General features: G+C 45.2%; 1 protein-coding gene across 21 annotated transcripts in view; it reads right to left on the bottom strand.

Annotated features, from left to right (window-relative positions):
• The window catches only part of WWOX (WW domain containing oxidoreductase), a 907,382-nt gene that overhangs the window by 620,096 nt on the left and 264,334 nt on the right, over positions 1-22,952 (bottom strand). For 16 of the 21 annotated variants that reach the window (XR_015145280.1, XR_015145282.1, XR_015145281.1 and 13 more), the window contains one exon: positions 21,386-21,650. Coding sequence is in view for 16 of the 21 variants with exons in the window: in XM_086350012.1 (XP_086206138.1) it covers positions 21,386-21,650 (265 nt within the window). In the remaining 5 variants the exon portion in view is untranslated. Of the gene's footprint in view, positions 1-111; positions 6,574-7,817; positions 8,040-21,385; positions 21,651-22,952 lie in introns of those variants that run through there. The other 5 variants (XR_015145284.1, XR_015145283.1, XM_086350019.1 and 2 more) reach the window with 4 other exon arrangements.

Raw genomic sequence — 22,952 nt, 5'->3', positions numbered from 1 at the left:
GCTGCCGTGCTGCCTTCCGAGGAGGGCAAGGGCCAGTGCCCAAGAGAAAGGGCCGGGATGGGGCGAGACCCAGGGCCACAGCCACCGTCTGGAGGCCCTCAGTGTGGCTGCTGCCGGGATGCTCAGAGCTAATCAAGGGGAAACGGATCTGGTCCAGGCAGCGGGACGCGTTTACAACAACTGACAGTAACGGTAACGTCCGCCAGTTTGTATTAAGATGTTATTGCACCTTTCCAGTTCTAATCACCAATTATGACTCTATTACCCCTGCCTGGCAGTTCATCTGCTCCCGCCTCTGCTCAGGGCGACGCGGAGTCGGACCTCTGATCTCCCGGTTCCACTCCAGTGAGCGCTCAGCACGGAGGCTGTCATCTGCAGGCGCGGAAGACGGGAGGCATCGCCGGGGCTCGGGTAACTGTACCTGACCTTACAACAATTTACTAAGGAAATACCTGCTTAATAGCGGTGCGAGCGCAGCTTCCTTGATGCTTACCGCGGCCCTGCAAATTAGCGACAATGGGATAAATCTATGGCCGGCTCGCCAGACACTTCATTAAATCACCGCTCTCTTGCCTTGTAGCACGCTAATAGAATCACAGCCCTCGTTAGCTACTGAATAAAAGATCAATCACAGACTTTGAAAGCTCTTGCTACCAGCTTCCAGAAGAAACAAGCAGGAGGGGAAAAAAAAAAAAAGAAGAGCGAGCAAGAAAGAGAGAGAGAGAGATATTTAGGATCATCGCTGAGATTCTGAATGGCCTCGCTGCAAGTTGCTTCAATTACCTTTTCCACAACTGGTTCCGAGTGCAATACTCAGAGGAACTTGTTAAGCCCGCTTTCAAGAACGGCACTCTAATATATGACTGTTAGACCCTGGTCAAAAGTTCATAATGTGCATATGTAAAAAGGTACTAAATTGCCTGAGGGCTAAAACCAGAGGAGTTTAATTGTAGCAAAATGCTAAAAATGGTCTGTTGAGGGTCCTTCTATGGGGATACTGCTGGCTCTAGCTGATTGAAATACAGAACATAAAAGCCTTACAACAATATTTCCTTAAATGCTGGGGCAACTGCCAGCAGTTGCTCTTGCATGAATGTTGTGGTTAAAGGAAAACATTTTCCTCCCCTAAAATAAATAGTCTTGAGAACTGCTCCAGCCCATAATTTTAAGGCAGGATGGAAAAAAAAAAAGGGAGGGCTCGATGATAATAAGTAAGGGATCATTCACAGGGCATGTCCAATCTCCTGGTGGTGTGTTTTCACACAGGGCACCTGGAAGGGATTCGGGCAGAACCTGGAAGGGTTCAGAGCCCGGAACTGGCTCTGATTTTGCAAACAACGTTGTGCTGAAATGACAGCTGCTCCTGGACACCTTGCCGTCACTAGGTGGGACGAACTCCTACGGGGATCCTCGCAAAACAGCTCTGTGTAGCTTGTCTTTATTTCGCCTTTCATAAAACGAAATTGAGTCCCAAGGACACGTGCAGTTGGCTTGCTCGCATGGGTTTCTCCTGCCCAGAACTCTCTACCTTCTCAAAACATACCAATTAGCACCTCATTTAGATAAATGAGAATACAGCAGCAGGGCACGGAGAATGTTAGGAGGCCAGCCAGGGAAAGTAGGATCTGGCAGACGGGCTTTTGGATTTATAAGAATTACTTGTGAAGGCTGAGATCAGTTTCTGTGGATAGTGACAGATGCGCTTGTGTGTTTCTTTAATCAGAGGCAAAATTCTACGCCTTTCTAGCATTTCTTGTAGCACCACACTCACACAGAGGACAACACAACAATACCAGACAGTGTGCGCACCGCCACGGCGGGGCCGGACGCCCGCAAGGGAAGGACGAGAACGTCAGCCATGGTGCTTGTGGCGCCTGGGGCCAGGATTTGGAAAACGGGAGGAGCAACGTGCATATTCCCATAGCGATCTGGGGGCCTGATTTCCTCAACATTACTCTGCAAGGAAAACACTGCCGGCTTGGAGTAAGGTACAAGTGATGCTTCTAATATAATAGAGCAAGTTTCATAATTCCACTCAAATGAAGCATCCATTTAGCATCGACCATCATCAGAACGGCTCAGGGACCGCTCTACCTTGTAAGTCCAAACCTTGCTGCATCATCTGGTTCCGAACACACTGCATGTCATATTATAAGAGAGGTCAAGTGCGCTCTTTAGTTCTTGAAAAGCAAAGTTGTAGCAGGTCATTAGACAAGATTCCCCTTTACCATGTCCGGTTTCTCTTTGACAAACTGCAAATCTGTTATCCAGGCCAATGTTCTACAAAAGGAACTGGTGACTTCAGAATGTCTAGTTCAGTTTGACCTCTGTTCTAGTCTCTGGTAGGTTTAGGGACATCTGGGCACCTGAAGCACTGGCATTCCAAGAGGAAAGGATAGAAAAGGGCCAGAAAGACTACGTGAAAGATGGCTTGTAAAACTGACAGCAATGAAGGAAAACACAAAGCACAAACTGCCCCCACTGTGACCAGAGAAGGCAGCCCACAAACCCTGTCTCCATTCCTTGACTCCTCCCAGGCCTCAGGTCCCAAGCATCAAAGGACAGACTGAACTCCTTACAACGCGTCCTTGTCCTACTCCTCACCACACACATTCCCAAGTGGCAGAGCAGCCGCCCAGCTCCTTGGCGATAGTGCCAGGCTTGACTGTAGGACAAACCCATAAAACCAAGCTCAGTCCTGGGACTGAGGGGGAACCCGCAGAAGCCGTGCCATGCAGGCGAGTTCGTGCTTCCAGGAGCAGAAAGATGCAATGGGCAGGGCATGTGTGTTTGGGTCAGATATTCAGTTCTGCCACTTACCAACGGCAGGACTGAGGCCAGTCACTCAAGGCTTCTTTCTTCTCATCTGTAAAATGGGCATAATAATTCACAGCCCAAAAGGTTACTAGGGAAGTAAAGTCAGTGCAAGGACATGTAAGAAATACCTGGCCCATTGCCTGACACTCAGCAAATGCTTCTTCTCTGCTCTCTGCACCACCATGTAACTCTGAAAACACCCCAAGGATACCAAGTAAGAATGCTCTAGACAGGGCCATTCTAATATTGGGTAGCCATTTTCAACACAATTTCAATGCAAAGCCATGTGGACACTCTGGGCATCACAGTATTCCAAGACTTCGTCTATTTGATGGTGTCATCCGCAATTAACTGTCAGTTTAAACACAGGGAGAGAAGGAGACTTGATACAACCTAACAGTGTGTGTTTATACTGGTGCTTCCTCAGAACCTAGAAAGTACCACAGTGAGACTGGGACTCGCTGCTCCCATCCTCGGTCGGCGTCCTAAAGACAGACTGAAGGCTCTGAGGCTGCCTCGAGAGCTCACGGGTGGCCTCTGCCGTGCCAGGTGACTGGCCGGCGCCTCGCCTGTGCTGTGAGCATCTCCATGCCCGCTTGGCGGCAAGTACATCCCGCCCCGACCCCAGCTCCCCATGTGAGACCTAAGAATGAACTTACATGAAAAGTCAAACGACCGTGCTAAGAGACAGAAGAAAGGTCCAAGAGGGTAGAGTGACCTTCAGAGAAACAGGGCGCTTGGTTTAGTTCCCGCTGCAAACACGACAGTCTAACACCACGTGTAAAATTGCATCCTGAAATATCCTAACAACAGCATGATAAACTGACTCTGATTTTTCAAGCCATCAGCAAAATCCCCTTCACCCACGGACCAGGCTGCTGTGTGCATCTGGGTTTATGGGCACTGGAGAAACCCACCTGCCGCAGGGCTACCTTCCAGGGGAGCACGTAGCCTGACGTTATGAGAATTCTGGGTCACCTCCCTACTTGGGGGTCCCTGGGTTTAACTCTCCACACATCACGGGAGCCTGGAGTCCTGCGAGCTGCTGGAGTTCAGTGGAGCAAATTCAGGCAGCAACAACACTCGATTAATTCAGAGACAGGAGGGAGCGAGCATGGATATTTAGTCCCTCGTTGTAAGAAAATTACTTTGGATTTACATAAAGAGAAACAATTAGGTATTTCTCTATGCCTTAAAAGTACTTTTAAAAATACTGCTTTCTTGAATTTTCCCAACTGTGTTTGTCAATAAAAACATGGGTACAGGGCAGGCAGATGTCTGGAATGATGGAAACCCTGCCTAAACCAGCCTACATCCAACACATACCCACACAGAGCTTTGGTGGCCTCCGAGGAGAGCTCCAGGAGTTGTGTGTTTTTGTCCTAGAGGGACAGAAATTGATGAAACTGGCAGGTAAAGACTTTCAGAAATAAAGTGGCTTCTAGAACTGGACAATGAAGATCTCTGTAGGCATCGAAGCGACACCCAAGGTCCTATGAGGATAAAATTTGGGGTAATTAATTAACCAAAAAAAGGGCAAAATAAGAGCACACTAATCTAAGGTGGGTCTGCTATGGTTCAAACTCGGTTTAGAGAAGCTCTGTCCTAGACCAATGGGTTTGGGAGAGAATCATTCATTATTCTATTATATACAACTTCTTGGGTTTTTTAAATTGAGTCTGGCAATGTTTCATTCGTAACATCAAGCAGGCCTTCAGGCTGAGTGAGAATGTAAACAAGCCCCTGATATCACTATAAAATACTGAACTATATTTAAACTAGAAGAATGGGCAAACATCAGCAGCCTTTAATAATGGCACATGCAAACACAGAGAGCAAATTTCGCCCAATATAAAACTACTGATGTCTTGAGAGCTCACAACTAATGCACCACAAATACGTGTATAGATTTCAAAGACATATGAAGGAAAGCCAAGCAAAGCAAAATAGAGGATACCAGATATGACCTCCATGGTGGGAGAGAAGGAGGGTGAAGAGGAGGAGGTGATCCTTGGGATGAAAGCTAAAATCCTGGACCACCACAGTGCACTTCACTCAGTAGACCCAGACAACCCACTAAAGGAACCTGTAGCACAGTGCTGCTCCAAGGCCACTGAAATATCCAATTATGCCAGAAATATGCGTTCACTCAAAATACCAGAGAGGCCACGCCACCGACACCACTTCAAAGCCCAGTGAAAACACTTTCCTTTGGTGAGAACTTGAAACGTTTCAGGTTCAGTTTCTCACTCTAAACGAATGGGTTCGGCCTGGGTAACCTCCAAGGTTACAACAGGGTGGCTGCTAGAGATGGCTCAGGACGCCTCAGTTCGTTCTACCACACAAGCTGCTGGAGGATCAGTTCCTCCAAAGACGTCTGCTGGCCTCCACTTAGATAATATAATCTATTTAGTGTACTAATACTATCCCTCTAGGTTATAATTAATAGGAGCAACTAACCTAGGAAAACTTCAGGTAGTCATGTAAGTGAAGTAAATTAAATACCGAGGTGACGTGGGGAATGGAAATTGTTGGAAATGAAGGTTTTTTAATCCACACAAGGCCGAGTAAGGATGTACTATAATTACTCCATTGCTCTTTCCCTCCACATTCGATAAGCCGATTCCAACTCAAACCACACGTGGGTGAGGCAGAGGGCCACCTACTGGTATGCACCGGTAGTCACATGAGTGTATATATTATTTTTGTGTGTGTATGCATATATAAAGGACTTCCCAGGAGGCTCAGTGGTAAAGAATCCACCTGCAACGCAGAAGACACAGGTTTGATCTCTGGGTTGGGAAGATCCCATGGAGAAGGAAATGGCAACCCACTCCAGTATTCTTCCCTGGAAAACCCCATGGACAGAGGAGCTTGGTGAATTATGGTCCATGGGTTTTGCAATGACCGAGCGACTAAACAGCAACGACAAAAAATACATATTCAAATAAAAACGTGTATGTTTTTAATATCAGACCGTCTTTCTTACTACTAATGCTAAAAGTCAGGTGACTTATATTCTATTTATTTTTTCTAATGCTGTGCAATAATACAATTAAAAATGACCACATATGCTCTAGATGTGAGATAAGAAAATAAGTAAATGTTTAAGTCAAATCATGCTATGTCAAAGCAAAACAACTGACTGGCAGGGAATGGGGGAGAAGGAAATAAAAGCTGAAAAGGAGTCTGCAGAACAAGATGGACCAGATCATGTCTGCTGTAGACCCGACCACCCGGCACCCTTCATCTCTGGGGGATGCCTCGGTTCCCTCATCTAGAAACATGAATCAGGGGCATTCCAGAGTCCAGCGAAGGCTGCTGAACTCACGCTGTGCTTATACATCCCCTTCTGTGCTTCCCACGAATGTCGTCAGAGAGTCTTGTAAGAAAGGGCATTAAGATTTCCCAAAGGCAAGCTTAGCATTTGGGAAATAAAATTCAAGAATTCTTTAAAAAGTCAAGAAAAGGAGCTTCTGTATTTCCTTCCATTTTGGTGGAATTCGCCTTCACGCACTCAGGACAAATGTGTTAGTCATAAAGCGACCCTTGCGTGGTAAACCTCTGTTCTCTAATCGGTCTTTACCTTGAACGGACCAAGAGAACAAGCAGCAAACCTGGACCAAATGAGAAGCTTTTCATCATTTTACTCTACGTGGGGGAGATGGCCTGTTTTCAGGAGAGCTTTTGCTGCCCCGGGATAATCCTGCTTCGGAAGAGCCATCATCTGAGATCTGAGGAAGGCCCTGGAAAGGCCTTTAATGAGGACCACGGTAAGAAAACAAATAGAACACACAGTCAGAACATCACCATTTGGTCTGAACATACGCCAACTCTGCAAAGTGCACAGCAAATTAAAATCACAGGGTGGGCACACATCATACGGCAATTCAACATCAGATAGACCGTCCTTCCAGGGGCTATCGTTTCAGATAGTCCTTGCAGAAATGCTTTCAGCCCACAAGTGGACGAGCCTTTTCCCCATTCACGATGCAAACAGCTCTTTGCCAGGATGATCGGTCAACACGGTGGGTGCTAATATGATAGTTCCATCATCAGATGGCATTGCAAATGTCATTACACATTTTAAACCATGTTAACATGGTTTGTTAATGTTGGTACTCACTAAAAGACCACAGCTATTTAAATAATGACTGGGCATGCTAATTTTTATACATATTATGGGGAAGTGACACTCTGGATATTCTAAATATTCTCTTCCTAAAATCTGTCTTGCATCATTCATTAAGGGTCATTACCAAAAAGATTTAAGCTAGATGTTTCAAAGGACTGCAGATTCACAATTCTAGTGATTACTTTTGTAAAAATTATTCAGATTATGTTTAATAAATGTGAAAAAATATTGAACATCAGCAGAAAATTACTGCATTGATTGAAATAAAAAATACTGGATATTACAATATACTCCCATATTAACTAACTCCCATATTAGATATCCTCAAGCAAGAATGTAATACAACTACCTTAAAAGCAGACTGCTGCTGCTGCTAAGTCGCTTCAGTCGTGTCCAACTCTGTGCGACCCCATAGATGGCAGCCCACCAGGCTCCCCCATCCCTGGGATTCTTCAGGCAAGCGTACTGGAGTGGGCTGCCAAAAGCAGACTAGACAGGGTAATATTTTGTCTGCCCTAAATAAAACTTAATGACCAGATAGTTTTTGCTCACACATGCACACATATACAGGCTCTTCAACAAAATGCCATCCACAGATGTGTATGTCCCACACGGAGTCTTGCCCATTTATCTCCCACGTTTAGTGACCAAACCAGAAGCTGTATAGCATCATCAGCATCACCTAACCACCATCATCATTTCAGTTTTAATGTGAGATCATGAGATCCCACATCGTAGCCTGCAGTGGACTTTTTTTTGCCTTCACCTCCTGCGTGGCTCACCACAAATCCAGGTTTGTTACTCAAGCCTTTGCTATAACATTGATCCTATCCTGATTTGAAATGTGGAACTTTGTGAAAGATGATTTTTTTTTCGCATCAATTTTTATTTTTTGGAAACATCGCACTGAAATCTTCTTTTGATTGCTGAGTTTTAATTTTGTCCCTAACCCTAGTCTTGGCCATACCATTGCTTCAGTCTTCTCTCCTTTTTGTGTTGACATGCTCACCTCCTCCGACACGACCTTCAAGGCTTAGTAAATGTCAGCTTCATTCTAGAATTTCCACTGACGACTCTCGTGTGTACCCTGCAAGGCAGAAAAGCACTGTGTCCAGCCGCATTCGTCTCTCTTCACCCTCACGTGCTTTAAATCCCCAGCCCTTTTAAGGTAAGCACCCAGAGGCCAAGGAAAATGACGTGCTCACTTTCAAATTTTCACCCCATAAGTTAGCACACACAGCTCCCCATGAACGTTTCATCAGATAGGACGCGATTAAATGGTGTTAGAGCAGTAGTTTTCACAGGGTGGATTTTGGTAAGAGAGAGAGGTAAAACCAATAGTGGCTGGTAAAAATGGGTCACAATGAACATTTAAAAAAAATGAAATGCAACCAAGAAAAGAGGACACTGCCCACCACTGGAGACTGTTTTGTCAAACTTCTGACTCAGCCACATGCGTATTATACACACAGACACACATACATGGATACGCCTAAGTACGTATGCATCCGTTTATGTATTGCATAAAAAAATTTAATTTTTAAAAATTTTCTGTAAGACACTGATCTGGAACAACAGGACACTATGATCTGTCACTGACTACACGCCCCACCACGGTACAGAGAGGGAGAGTCCCAAAGTCATCCAAGTCTTTAGCAGTTTGAAAAAGAATCCGATTATCACCATGTTCAGAGAGCAGTCCTGGATAACTACGAAACCCTCAATACTAGAGTGGGTGGACTTGTTGGAGAATTTCTTAGGTACTAGCTAAGACATGACTATTAGTCTTTTATCAAATGAGTAACATATTTTTCTGGTTTAAATTAACATTACAAATATATATGAAACAAAACAGGTCCTGGTGAAAAGGATTTCAGTAAAGAAAAAAAATTTTAGGGCAACTGCTAAACTATCTTTGTATTGTTTAAAAACTCAATCGAGGTATTTCATTGACTTAATGGAATTCACCCTGTATTGGACCCCGACGGGGGAAAAAATAATTGATCAGTGTTGATATGGTTCTGATTAAAATGTTTTATTCATCAACATTTTTTTTTAGAGCCTCTGGATCAAAACAGTAGGCTGAAATTGCAGGCTGTATCTTCCTCTCCTCTCTAATAGGTTTTTTAAGTATACACGCCTGTCTGCATGGTGTCACAAAGCAACCAACCCACTCCTTGTATCCTTAGTGTCTACTACCAGCCACATACATCGCCATCAGGAACTCCTCCTGTCTTTACAAACCGTCTTCAGTTACCTGGATACATAATGTTTTTCATGAAGGTGTATGTTGATATAAATAGCTTACTGGAAAACAACAGTGGGCAGAGGGGAAAGAGAACAGTCAAGAAACAAAAAGAAAAAGACCAAAAAAGGGATAAACACATATTTATTAAGCCCTTGGAGAACTGTGATTAGATATACACATACACACAGAAACACATTTGTGTCTGACTGAAAGTTTACCATCTGGGTAGCTGGCATGATGCTGGATAACAATAAATAATTAGTACTGTGTAAATCATATGGGGAAATAAGGTGAGGAAAAGAAAAAAAAACGTGAAAGCTTTCCAAAGTTCTGAACCTAGGATGCTTTATTTTTTTAAACCTAGGATGCTTTTACTAAACTCTTTTTCAAGGGGTATTGCAAAATCTCTTGAGTATTGACAATACAGACACATTTCCAAAAGTACAGACCAAGACAGAGTTGCTTTTGGTCTGGTGTAATTAAGAGATTCAGTGGAATATGCCTCTGCTTCAAAATAAATCACTTCATTAATTCCTATATGACCTGCTCCCAAGAAAGGATTTAAGGTGACTTAAGGAAAGAATAAACACAGAAGAAGGTGGACAAAATGTATCAGAATCACTAAAGACCAAAGGAGGTTGACATGCTACCAACAGCATTCATATGATTTGACAAAGCACAAAACTGGACTAGGCGCTCTGACAGTACATTATGATAATCGCATTATCAAGAGGAGGGTACTAAGGTAGCTCATGGGTCTTGCTTGGAGTTCAGCCTTAAAGAGTATTTCTCATGAACAGGGGATTGGCATGTTTTAGGGCCAAACGATAGACAAGATCTTTCACAATACTTCCTGTGTGTTCTTAGAAATCAGTCAATTTCAGGAAAATTCACAGTAACTGGAAGGATATAAAGAAAACCAGCACATGCCCAAGGGTTGAGCTGGCCTTAATCCTCTGACAATCTAAAGATCTGGGAAACTGGTTCCTCTTTTATAAAGAGAAAAAGAACCCAAGGCCCAGAGGGTAGTGTGACTTGCCCACGATAAGAGGAGGAAAGGCTGGGATGCAGAGCCTGATTTCTGCAACTTGGACCCCCACGCATGGCCTTTCTGCTACATGGTGATGAATTCTTCTTTCACAAAACAGGCTGACATGCTCTTCTCAGCTCTACCCACCCCTCTGTTGGGAGGGGACCGTGGGAACGGAATGGATAGGTGAGCTCTGGCCAATAGGGAGCTGTGGCCATGGCTGCTTTCGGCTGCCCTGGTCCTCGAAGCCTATAGAACACACACTTCTTTCCAGAAAACTCACAGTGAAATCTCCCACCCTGCACCCAATATGGGCCAAATCTGCACATCACAGCCCAACACGGAGGCATGTCAATGGTCAGGTAGATTCAGGAAAGATTAGCTAAATTCTTAATTTGTTTTTGATTTTGGCTATGCGTTCAAATATGAAGCTGGCAGAGATGAAGTGACACTGGAAGATGTGATGCATGAATTTGTGTTTAAGGGGAAAGCAAATCACAGAGAAGAGACTATTCCAGGTTCAGGATGAAGGAAGCTGGTATGTTCCCTCACTTTTCACCCACAAGAAGTATGCCAACTCATGTCTAATGGTTATAACAGAGGGAATAAAAACAGAAGAAATCTGTATTTCTTTCATCACTGGGTATCCTCCAGATTCTACTTCTTTTGAAATAAGTTGCATTTTTCTTTTCCTTTGAAACATCTTCATAACACCTTCTTTACAGGGAACGTGCCCAGGGTGAATGCCTAGGTCTCGGCCACTCTAACCACATTACCCGACCTTTGATGGTTACAGTCGACAGAGAGACAGATGGCGCATAGCACACACCCACGCCAGCGGGAGGAGTCATGTTCTGAGAAGGAAAAACAGACCGACGGCATTCACCTGCCTCAGAATATTAAAATATCCCCCCCAAATTCTAAAGTTCCCAGATTTTACAGCTTTTTTTTTCTTTTTCTTTTAAAGAGTGAGAATACTAAGAAAACAGTACAAAGCTCTCAGTAGTTGATATACAGTATTTTTTTTGGATCAGGCAAATAGACTTTTTATAACTTTTCTGTGAAACGAGAGCCTCTGTGGCTCAGGTTACTTGGACACCCGCTCTGTTTATTCTTCCCTTTTCTGAGCAGTCAGGGGAGATTTCTCTCAGTACTTCAAATAAATAAGATATCCAGCTGAACAAACACCACACACTCCTGCCGATTACTTTGGCTTTGGAAAGAATATTTCACTTTCTTTTTTTCAAAAAATGTAAATTATTAAAGAGACCCCCATCCTATGAAACTCAAAGATAACATGTTTCAAGTGCTGCAGATTCTATACAAGGTGGTAGACGGTGAAGCCCAGCTGGGGGAAAAGGGCATGATCTTCCACAAGGGAAATTCGAATATTACTAAATAAGATACTTCACATCGTATACCTCTTAACAGGAGTGGTTTTGGAACATGAGAACCAAATTTCAGGGTGCACAATCTCTTATTTCTCCCAAACAGCAACACGGAAGTTGTTTTTCTTTCTTAGATTCCTACCTAAAATAGACCCTAAAACTACAACAACAACAACAACAAATCTGAAGACTTATGCATGGTCTAGAATAAGAATTATATTCTATGTGGGCTTTGAATGATCAGTGAGCCTCATCAACCTTTATGGCTTAAAAAAAAAAAAAGTCTAGGATCTCTGGACAATTTTTGAAAGTTAAATCAAAACTCAGAAATACGTGTATTTTTTTAGAAAGAAAATTTGGGCCACTGATGAACATGGCCCCCTCTGCTCAATCAGCATGAAAACAAATACTTGACTTTAAGAAACACAATCCATATGTTTCTTTATTCTCTTCATAGGCTTTCTTACTAAAAGACTAAATCATATCTCTCTCATTATGAGACAAAAGTGCAAAATAATAAACACTCACACACACACATATACACACACACACATTTTGTTTTCGTATAGGTGCATCTGGTACCCCTCAGCCCAGAGAGAGGAAAGACAAGAATGCAGAAAGAATGCAACAAGAGCAAGACAAAGACACGCACATCAATAACGAATGCTACGGCTTAGGGCCAAGAACGAGCAAGGCCTAAGTCTGCCACCAGAATGCTTACCAAAAGGCGTGTGCGCGCGCGCACGCACACACACTCTCACACACATACACACACACGCACGCGCGCGTGTGCACAAACTCACACAGAAAGACTGAATAAACCCTAATTTGTGAAGTACGAGATGGCCCTGAGGCTTCCTGCTTCCCCTATTCACACCACTGTGAGATCCTCTCGAGTGTGGCTCAGACCCACTGACCTGCTTCCACCATACAGAATGGGCCAAAGTTATGAGCTGTCCCTTCTGGGGTTTGGTCACACAGGGCTGTGCCTCCAAGAGGCCTCCAGTTAAGAGACAGAGGGGAAGCAAAGTCTTCAGTCACCCAGGCCATTAGGATCTGAACCCCGGCAATAAGCACGCGAGCTTGAAGTGCACCATTCCCTGGCTGAGCCTTGAAACAGCAACAGCCAGGCTGACGTTTGGACTGCAACCTGAAAGCTGACCGTAAGCAGAGGGGCCGGGTTCCAGACCCAGAGGCGCTGGGAGAGACGTCGAGGGAGCGGCACCCTTCTAAAAGAACACGGGACGAAACAGGTGCTCCCAGGAAACAACTCCCACTCTGGCGAGTCTGTGTGTCACGGATGGTGCCCCCTGGGTTCCTGACTCAGTTACTGTGACGCAGGCAGAGTCACTGAAAGAACCTGGGATCTGAAAGATGCCCAGAAGAGCTCTGGGGCTGAAAGAGTACCTCTGGAATCTTCACAGGCCAGTCATGCCCCAGGGAAGCCCAGCATTTTCAACAACGTGAACAATGCCCACAGCAGTACCAAAAGGGCCAACCCTGAAGTCAAACGCACTTAACTGAAAGCACTTCTTTCTGTTCCACAGTCCTGTCCTGCCTACAGCTTTTGGCATTTAACTGTCCATCCTTTCATAAAATTAGGGCGATAGTCTACAGTGGTAGATTTGTCTTTCATCCAGAGTTTTCAGCACAAAGCATATGAACCAGCATGGGTCTCCTTTTTGAAAAAAATTTCCATTCAAACTACACGGTAAAATCCACAAGTCCTGGGACATGATATCTCAGTTTAGTGACTCATTTTACAGAGAAGGAAACCGAGGCCCACCGAGAGTGAGTGGCTTGTTCTGAGAGCAGACGTCTGAGGACAGCAAGCTCCACAGTGACCTTCGGTGGGACGAGACACAGAAACTAAGCCCTCGAGGGTGGCGCCTGCCGTCCAGCAGGTCCTCGGGGCACATGAGAACATGTGTCCCACCGTCATTCAAGGCACACACTTCTCTCAGTGTAGTCAGGAGGGCAGAGTTTATGGGTTTCAGCTTCTGAATGGTTCGGAACCCCAGGTTCAAAGTTCTCCCTATTGCTGCTGGGAAAACAGTACCTTCCGCCTCACAAGGAAAAACCAACATGTCCGGTGGTTTATACGAAAATCAATGTTCACAGAATAAACATTTCAGAAACAGCATCACAGGGCAACACAAACTCCTGGCGTCTGTTTAATCATGCTGGCCTCCGATAGCGAAACTGCGCAGAGGCCAAAAATCACTGGAAAGAAGTATGAAATTGGAGAAAAGGAAACTGGAGGGGGAGGATCAAAGAAGGCACCACTAACTTAAAAGTAATAAAAGAGCTAGGAAGGGAGTTAAAAAGAGGCAGTGCATTACCCAAGTGCCGGCGGGGACACACAAGCAAAGGAAACGAGGAAGATAAAACTGGGGGAATTTCAAATCCTGGTTAAATGTTCATTAAATAATTTGTCACACGTATTAAGGCCAGATAGTCATTTTTTCCCCCTCTTGGGTGCTCATTCGGGAACAAAGGCCTGACCAGACTTAAAACACTGCATCACGAGGCAGAGAAAACACAGTGGTGACGTGCCGCAGCCTCATAGAGCCAGGCGTGCCTTCCTGCTCTTTGTTTCCAACAGGAAAGGGCAACTCTTTCCTCAAAGCGAGGGGTGCCCTTAGCTTCAGTGGGCCGCCAGGAGGGCTGACATTGAGCAACTCAGGGCTATACTGTACGTGGTACTTGTATGCCTAACGTTCAAAGGGAAAATCAGAACTTCTGGGATGGACTCGGGGCCATGGTTAGGAGCATGAGCATCTTTGAGCAATGGGAAGTGAAGCAACCTTTCCCTTGTCTGAAAAAATAATGGCGAAGATGATGATAACATTTACTGCATATCTAATGCATCATGCTCTGAATGCTATATCCTCACCATCTTTCACCCTTGACACAAGTCGATAACAGCATCACCAGCGAGTGTTTACTGAACAGCTGGCGCGTCCCTGCCCTTGCTCAATTCTCAACACAACGCAGGAGGCAGGCGGGCCACCCTGGTTTTGTGCAGAGACGTTAACCAGGGGATGAAATGTGCCCAGGAGTTAGCAAGTGGGGAGCGCTGGGGTGGAAGTCCAGAACTGCCTGCCTCCAAAGCCCCTCCTCTCCCTCCCACGCCTTATGCATTTCCCCTCCACGCCCGCACCTCTGGGTGGCCCCTCACGTGTCGCCGGGAGTTCAGAGCTGAGTGGCTGGGTTCTAGTCCTGTGGACTGGCTGTGTGACTCTGGGTGGAGAGAGAGGGTGTCCCAAGTCTCAGCTGTTTATCTACACATTCTGAACTGCAATTCCCTGCCCGCCTCAGAGAGACTCACAATAAGGAAGGAATTCATGACCGTGATTCATTAAGCGCCTAATCATTTTCTGTTTATTTACAAATATTTACTGAGCATGCGCCTTCCAGACCAAGGACACCGTAGTACGGAGGCAACAACGGCACTTTTAAGACAGACGTTAAACACGAGACTGTGGGATTATTTCTCTAAATTGCATCTGTGTTCAACATTACGAAGGTGAGATCCCCGGCTCCTTCGTTGACTCGGCTGGCATGTGTCGATGGGCGTGTTATCACACACCGGACACTAACACATGAGGAGCGGTGGCTCTTATAAAAGCACGTCACGGGGGACCCTGATCAAATGCGGATCTAAGGCTTCTGTGAGCTGTGATGCTCGGATCGAGTTCTGAAGGATGGCTACAAAGTAACCAGGCATGGAGGGGAGGCACATTAGAGGGCAGCGTGCTTCAGCCCCGGAGAAGGAAGGAGGCCGGGCTGGAAGCGCCTGCAGGTAAGGCTGGGTAAATGTGAGGGGACCAGATTGGGCCAGGTTCCTACCATTTAATTCTCACTTACTTCCACAATGACTCTATAGATGGCACTCCCGTTAGACAGATGAGGCAACGTTATGTGCACAGGAGAGTCTGCTCAGAAGCCATCATCCTACCCTTTTTCCTTGCCATCAGATCTTGCCTTTCACCCTAGAAACACAAAATGCCAAAAGGCACTCACTCTCCCAGCCTCCTTGCACCCACGGTCTGGACAGGTAGCTCAATCCTGGCCAACAGGAGCTAAGAAGTCTGTGAGGGAAGACAGTTCTGAGATAGAATGTTCTCCTCCTTGATAAAGGAAGAAAGCATGCGAAGAGGGATCTCATTCCTCCCACCCTGACTTCACAGGTGAAGTTGTGAAGGTTGGTGCTGCTGCAGCCATCATTCCTCAGGAGGGAAAAATCAGGACAATCACAGAGAACCTGCCTAAATATTAGCCAAAGAACACCCTGGCTGCCTAGGGACTTCAACAAACAAACAAACAAAAACCTCTGTTATTCCAACAACTTTTACTTGGATGTTGACTCACAGCCCAAAACATCTAAAAAATGTTTGGCAAAAAATGAGCCTGAGAGAAGGTGAATCACTTCAAAATTATACAACTAAAAAAGGGGGGGGGATGTGAATTCTGAACATATGCCTGCTGATTCTAAATCCCATGCTCTTTTTCATTTGATCATATCTTCTAGACTTTGAATTGGGCAAACACTGTAAACCTTAAAGCTCCAAACAGAATTGGGAGATGATTAATGAAACCAATGCTAATGATACCCCTGAAAAAGAAGAAGAATGTCTGAGGCTCTGGGGACGTGGCCTCAGCAAGGGGAAGAACCCACCACGGGGGGAGAAGGGGTGGTTACAGAGAAGCCGAAGTGTGGCCCAACCACAGAGGGGTCCTAGGAGTCTGGTTTTCTAACATATCTACCCTGGCAAGAGCAAGGCAGCCAGAGGATTCAGCCCTCACTCAGGAGTCTCAAAATATCTAGATTAGTGAAGAATGTGCTGAAATTCCCACTTTGAAAACCATGTTTCCTCCTCTCAGCGAAGAAAAAGGCTTTTCTACTCCAATGTACCTGCAGAGATTCAGACAGGGACTTTTGTCCTTGATCAGATCCAGAGCATGGTCAACAAGAGGTATTTAAAGGGGAGGAGTGGGGGAGGGGTAGTATTTTTCTAAAATACTAATTTAAAGAACAAATCAACATCTATTATCTCCTTCATTATGTTTTAAATTGTACAGCTATAAATCACCCTGCTGCGGGTTATTCAAGGGCAGAATTACCAGGCTTGGCTTTCCCGAAGGTTAGAAGAACAACATCGTGTGCTTTTGCTAGTTATAATTTATAACTGTGCAACAGGAACAACATCATGAGCCCATCCATTAGCGGGGTGGCTGCGCATCTGGTAAACTCAGCACAAGGACTGAGTGCGGCCCCAGGAAACGTAACCCAATCGTTTCAGAAGTTCCACAAACTCAAGTTGCTTTTTTTTTTAATGTAAAACGATTTGAAAATGCGGCCCCCCTAAAACATCTGCTAAGCTCTTGCTACCCTAACACATGATACTCTTTCTACCATTGCCTGCCAACGCAAATATGTGGCTGCACAAAACACTCTAAGGGGCACGTGATGGGGGCTCAGCTTCAAATTTACATCCTGATGGCCAAAGGCTGGCAGGGACCTAGGAATCTGAGCTGAGACGTGGTTGGCCAGGACGGCAAGTTTCTGTGGGGGAGAAGGGGGGAGGGGGTGCGCTTCACGAAGGTGCTTTCAGATGTGTTAAAAAGGAAACAACCGCAGGGCTGGGCCATGTGGCGGGGCTGGCGGTGTATTTCACAAAGAAAACGAACCTGGACAAGCAGCTGGCCAACGGTCTGCCGGCTGATAGTCCAACTTCTTGAACAAGCTGGGTGAGTCCCCTGTGCTTTTTCAGTGTTTCTAACGTAAAAGTGCCGTAAGCAGTGAGTGAAGGCATTCACGCTGATGCATTTAGGCTTCATGGTGTCTGGCCTTACCGGTCAAGCTGCTTCCTACTTGGGTGCATGGCAACAATTGAAAAATACTAGCCAAAACTACTTTTGAGAACCTCTTATATCACTAGATAAAACAACACACCTGGTTTTGTGAATTAAGCCCCAGAAAGTAATATGTACATATAAATGCATTATATACACATGCATATACTATATATAAATGATTCATATGCAACACGCAATTTTAGAGTCCATATGAAAATGTGATTTTAGAGGTATTTAAATAAAAAGCAAGATGGGCAGGACAATAAGCAGGTAACACAGATGGATGGATGTGACTTTAAACCAGAAAGCTTCTGTCAACTCGAGTTTCCTTCAAGATGTTGATCAAGCAGCTAAAGAACCCTGTTATCTTTTTTAAAACAATATTCTAGAAAATCCTAGTCTCATTTTTATCTATTATTTTAACTGTAACATAAGTTGGAGGGAGGAGAGAAAAATGCTTGTCTCCCCAGAAACCCCCATATACCAGTCGTGACCTCTGGACCCCAGAGGAAGACGTGTCAGAGACAGGCTCCACCAGTAGGGGTCGCTGTGTCGAGAATTAATCCCTAAGAGTTTCTCATTAGTGATTATTATACTGCAGGCGGCCAAAATGGAAATATTAATTAATTTCAAAGTGATAATGCATTTACAGCAACAATTAGAAATGTATAACTGTAAAAGGGCAACATTTAAAAGACAGATTACATTTAATAAAGTTGCACAAGAACATCCAATTGTAAAATTACTAATCTGCAACAATATTCCTTAAAGAGGCACTTAAAATAGCCTGACTCCATGAAGGGTGACCTAATTACTGTAACTAAAGTCACTGTAGTCACAGCAAGTCACAGCAAATAAAAAAGGGACGTTGATATTAGAATACTGCTGTTTAATACTTGAGGGAGCCGGCGACGGCGGAGAAGAAAGGCGGGCCTTCCCAGCACGAGGCTGTGCTGTGTTTGTTTCCTCGGCCTTGGACACTGGAGTGTACACTCCAGCAACTCTGAGGTGCAAAGGAAAAGGCGCGATGGCAGAGCGCACAGAACACGAGCCCCTGGGTGACTGGGACCCTGCACCTGTGCTCAGGCTCTCCATGAGCATTTCAGATCCAACTTCTGCATGGGGTGGGAACGTGGATGTAACGACATGGTTTAGGTCGAAAAGCAGGTCTGCATTAAATGGCAGAAGCGTGCCCTTCACCCAGAAAACAATGTCTCAGCGTCACAGAAGCAGTGCTGAGCCCCGCACAGAAGGATAAGACCCCAGGCTGACTCTTCCAGGGAGTCCAGTCTGTCCTACCAGCAAAATAGTAGATCCCTGGTCTCCCTGGGGCAGAGACCTCTCCCACATACAGAGTCCTACACGTTCATGGAAGAGAAGTGACTGGCTGTGAGCTTCACAGGGAGCCCATTCCACCTCTTTATGAATCTCAGTCATGTGGGATTCTGATGTCTAAGAAACACCACCAAATACCTAGATACATCCATTACTGTCAATCCTCACAGCAACCTGTGTTGCCATTTTGGTTGAGAGGTAACAAGCTCAGGAAGGCCAAACGTCTGGCCCGAGTTCTCCCAATGCCAAGGGAGAGAGCTGGGCTTGAGCATCAGGATCACGAGCAAGAGAGCTGGTTGCTCTGCTCGCCCAGGCAGCAGCCCTCTCACACTCAGCACCGCGAGGAAGCCCTGTCAAGCCCTTTTCCTAGCACAGGCTAAGGGCTTACCTCCCTTTCACAGAGCACTCCACCACTGCCGAAACAACTTAGAATTCAGTGCAGTTTTTTTTTTTTTGGTTATGTCACCAATTTTCTCCAACCCTTCTCAAGGGTTATCTGCTCATTTTCCCAAATGCCCCGTTCACCCAGAGCCACAGAGACCAGTTCTTGTTTGATTTGGTGCCCCAGGCTGCCCCAGGCATTTTCCTGACTGGAGGACCAGGGACCAGGGCTGGGAGGAGGCCAAGGTGTGCGTACACTGGATGGGGAAGGGGGGAAGGAGCCCCGTGCACTGGGCGTCGGGCATCACTGGACCAGCTCCCAGTACGGTGAGTGGGGGCCTTCTCCTAATACCCTGTGCCACCCGCCTGTATGGTAACACTTCTGCCTAGGCTTCCAACTCCACACTTGGCTTTTCCACTTGGTTTGTGTCCTGACCAGAGTTACCACCAAACACTATTAGTTATTAATACCACCCAATTCTCTGTGATCACGACATGGCTACCTGCCTGGCACTTTCAGAAACCCTCCCGACACATCCAAGGAGCCTACAATACAGCCCGACTTAGCTAAACACGTGTTTACATGCTGTGTTCATGTGAAGTACTAGATCCCCTAACCCAAGAAACAGAAAACCACTCACCCCACTTTTTACTTTCCCAGAGCCAGCCTTCCTCCTCCTCCCCCTTGCACCATCCAGGGTTTTTAAGCCCTGGGATCTCATCACAGAATAAGAATCGTTGTCACTGTCCATCAAGGAGCCCTCAGTGAGTGGAGTCCACATCCAGCAGTGTACAGATGGTTACACCACCCTCCATGATGGTCTGAGTCATCACAGACCCACAGCGGGCTCTTTCCCATCATATTCCTCTGACTAGAGAAATCCGGAAGAAGAAAGAAGCAAGACTCTGGTTTCACAGAAAGGAGTTCTTTCGCTTCCACCAATATTCAAATAAATACAAGTGAGAAAATTCAAGACCCAGAAATTACAAATTATACTTGATGATTGGTCCACTGGTCATGAAGGTGCAGGGCCAGTGGAAAGTGAGAAAGGACGCTCCTCTCTCCTCTCCCACTTCCTAAGCGTGAACAACTCATCCACAGGCCAGACCAATATTCTTAAGACAATGAGCCAAAATCATGGCCAAAGATGCCCTTGCAGAAAACCTACTCTCACGCAATCACAGAAAATCAGGCAATAGGGGATCATCAGAAGCCTGTGACACACACTCCCCTTGAACTTGGAGAACTGCTCTCCAGAGCTCCTCTCACTTCTTTGGTTAAGTATTCAACTCCTGGATTATATCTATTCACTTTGCATAAGAAACACCTACGTGATTCAAATTTTTAAAATGCGCTTACTTTATTCCTATGCACATCAAAAGATTTTCCTTGTTGTTGTAGATTTTCCGTGCTGTGTTGTCATCCACGAACATGAAGTTTAAGTAGGTGGGAAATTTTAGAGGCCTGTATTTTAGAAAAGTACCATACCAAAAATATTGTGTACAATGCACACTCTTCACTCAAATGACTTCCTACTCAATGCTTTCATGAAAGAAGTGTTCAGAGACAGCTGTGAGAGGGCCATCCAAAACAGGAAAACTTCACACTTACCTTGTGAAGTCCAAGTCGAAACACGGTAGTCTGAAGCACCCAAAAGGACTTACCTTTGGTGAAGTACAGAATAAAATGTGCCTCCAGCTGACACAGGATGCTCCAGGAGAGGTTTACACCCATTAAAGGAAGCATTTAGAGCAAAAATACAGACTCTCAATGGAAACGAAGGAGCCACATTTGCTGAGAATGCAAAAGTCACAAACCCATGCTATTTACCTACTAACACAAAACAGTTTAGAAGGACTGTGCTTATTGGGAAAAAAAAACAAAAAGATCACATCAAATGTAAACAAACCATCTCCATCAGCCATATTAACACAATAGCAAAAACGCACATCTTCTCTCTGGGCCTTGGAGACATCTCTAGAGAAACAGATGTGAACTCTAGTCAACTGAAATGTGCTCAAGTGCCCCTCCTCATCCCTCTAAAAGGTCTGATGACGTGATGCTCAAGACCAGACTCATCCTCATGAGAGGTGAGAGGCCAAGGAAGCGAGTGTGCCTGGGTTTCTCTAGTACCCTTTCCGGAGAGGCGCACTAGAGGTGTGCATGGCAGCTGCGGCTGCTGACTCACCATGGACTTGGTGAAGGGTCTCGCCAAGGTGAAGAGCAGCGTGTACACCCACCAGCCACGGTGAAGGGCGGAGTACATCATGTTCCCGGGGTGCACTGCATTCGACGTGACCCCGCGGGGGGACAGGCGACGGTGGAGCTCGTTGGAGAATAGGATGTTGCACAGTTTGGACCGGTTGTAGGCCAGCATGGCCCAGTAGTCGTTTTTCGATGGAGAAAGGCGGCTAAAGTCTAGTTTTCCCGAGGAATCGTTAATATCTGTAAATCTAAAAAAAAAAGAAAATGTGATATGAATCCGTCAGCCCCTGACTTCTGATATAGCTTTGAGTTTTTATTAGAAATCTGAGAAAACCATGCAGAGATGACTAAAATCTCAATTGGGTGAACATCGAAACAAAGTCTTAAAGAGAGACGATGGTGATTCCACAATAGAAACCAACCGGGTCCAAACACACACTTAATAAAGGGCCAGACTCATAAACGGAGTGGTCTTCACTGGACCCCCATCCACTACCCCTGCTTCTAACATCTATTTTTTCAAAACCTTCAACAGGAAGTTCAAGGATAATTCAATTAAACGGGAAAACATGTTAAATAAAGGGCTGCTGCTTTTGGAAGCAGAAAAATACTGCATTCCTAACCCTTGACAGGGTTTTCCTGGGTTATTTTAGCCCGTGTTTGTGTCCTGTATGCTTTCTTTGGAGCATCCAAGTAAATATAGATGAGCCTTGCTGCCTCCAAGACTCTCATCCAGATTAAAAATTAATGATTATAAAGGGGTTATAACCTTGGTGAGGCGCCATCAGTGGTCTCATACGTTTAAAAGATAAATGTAAACAAAGCCAAAATGAGTGCTGGCAGGGTCTAATGTTTTCGAGTATACCCATGGCATGGATACACACAAATCAAAGTAAGTAGCTGACGTTTTATAATTGGGTCTGACGGAGTCGTTAAACACCAGCTGTTTGTTTCTTTCCTTCCTTTCTTCTTTTTTTAATGACAACAAAGTAGTGACTTCCCTAACAACCAAAAGAAGAAAGAAAGAAAGAAAGAAAGAAAGAAAAAAAAAAAAAACGATCATAACAGAAGGAATTCGGTCTCATATTCTTTAAGGAACCCTCAGAGTTTGCTGAATTAACTCCGGGCATTTTCCCCAAATGAGGGCACTGGGAACAAATGCTGAGGAAAAAGAAAGCAAAAGGTGAAGTGGAAATGACAGAACCATCTGGTAGTTCCTTAATACGAGCGAGCCATTCATGTGGAGCTAGGACCAAGAAATCCATGTCTTAATGGAAATTAAGTACCCCTTCTCCGGGACTCAGTCAGTGACATCCCGTTTCTGGTATTAAATGACTTCGTCGAGACGAAGTCATCAGCAAAGCTGATGGCTGGGGACGTCAGTGTGGACAGTGAGGCCCTGAAATGGATCATTGGCTGGCTGTTTCCAGGCCCCCAGACCACGGGAAGAGCCCAGACTGCCGAGCTTAACCGTTTGGAGCAGTGGGACTTAGCGGGAAATTTGGAAACTTATGGGGCCTTTTTCTGGTTGTCATAACAATTGCCAGTGG

The sequence above is a fragment of the Bos grunniens genome, chromosome 18 (genome assembly GCF_055505025.1).
Source record: "Bos grunniens cultivar Pamir isolate PY7600 chromosome 18, Bosgru_T2T1.0, whole genome shotgun sequence".
Classification (NCBI taxonomy): domain Eukaryota; kingdom Metazoa; phylum Chordata; class Mammalia; order Artiodactyla; family Bovidae; genus Bos; species Bos grunniens.
The sequence above is the reverse complement of the archived record's forward strand: the minus strand, read 5'-3'. Positions and strand labels throughout refer to the sequence as shown.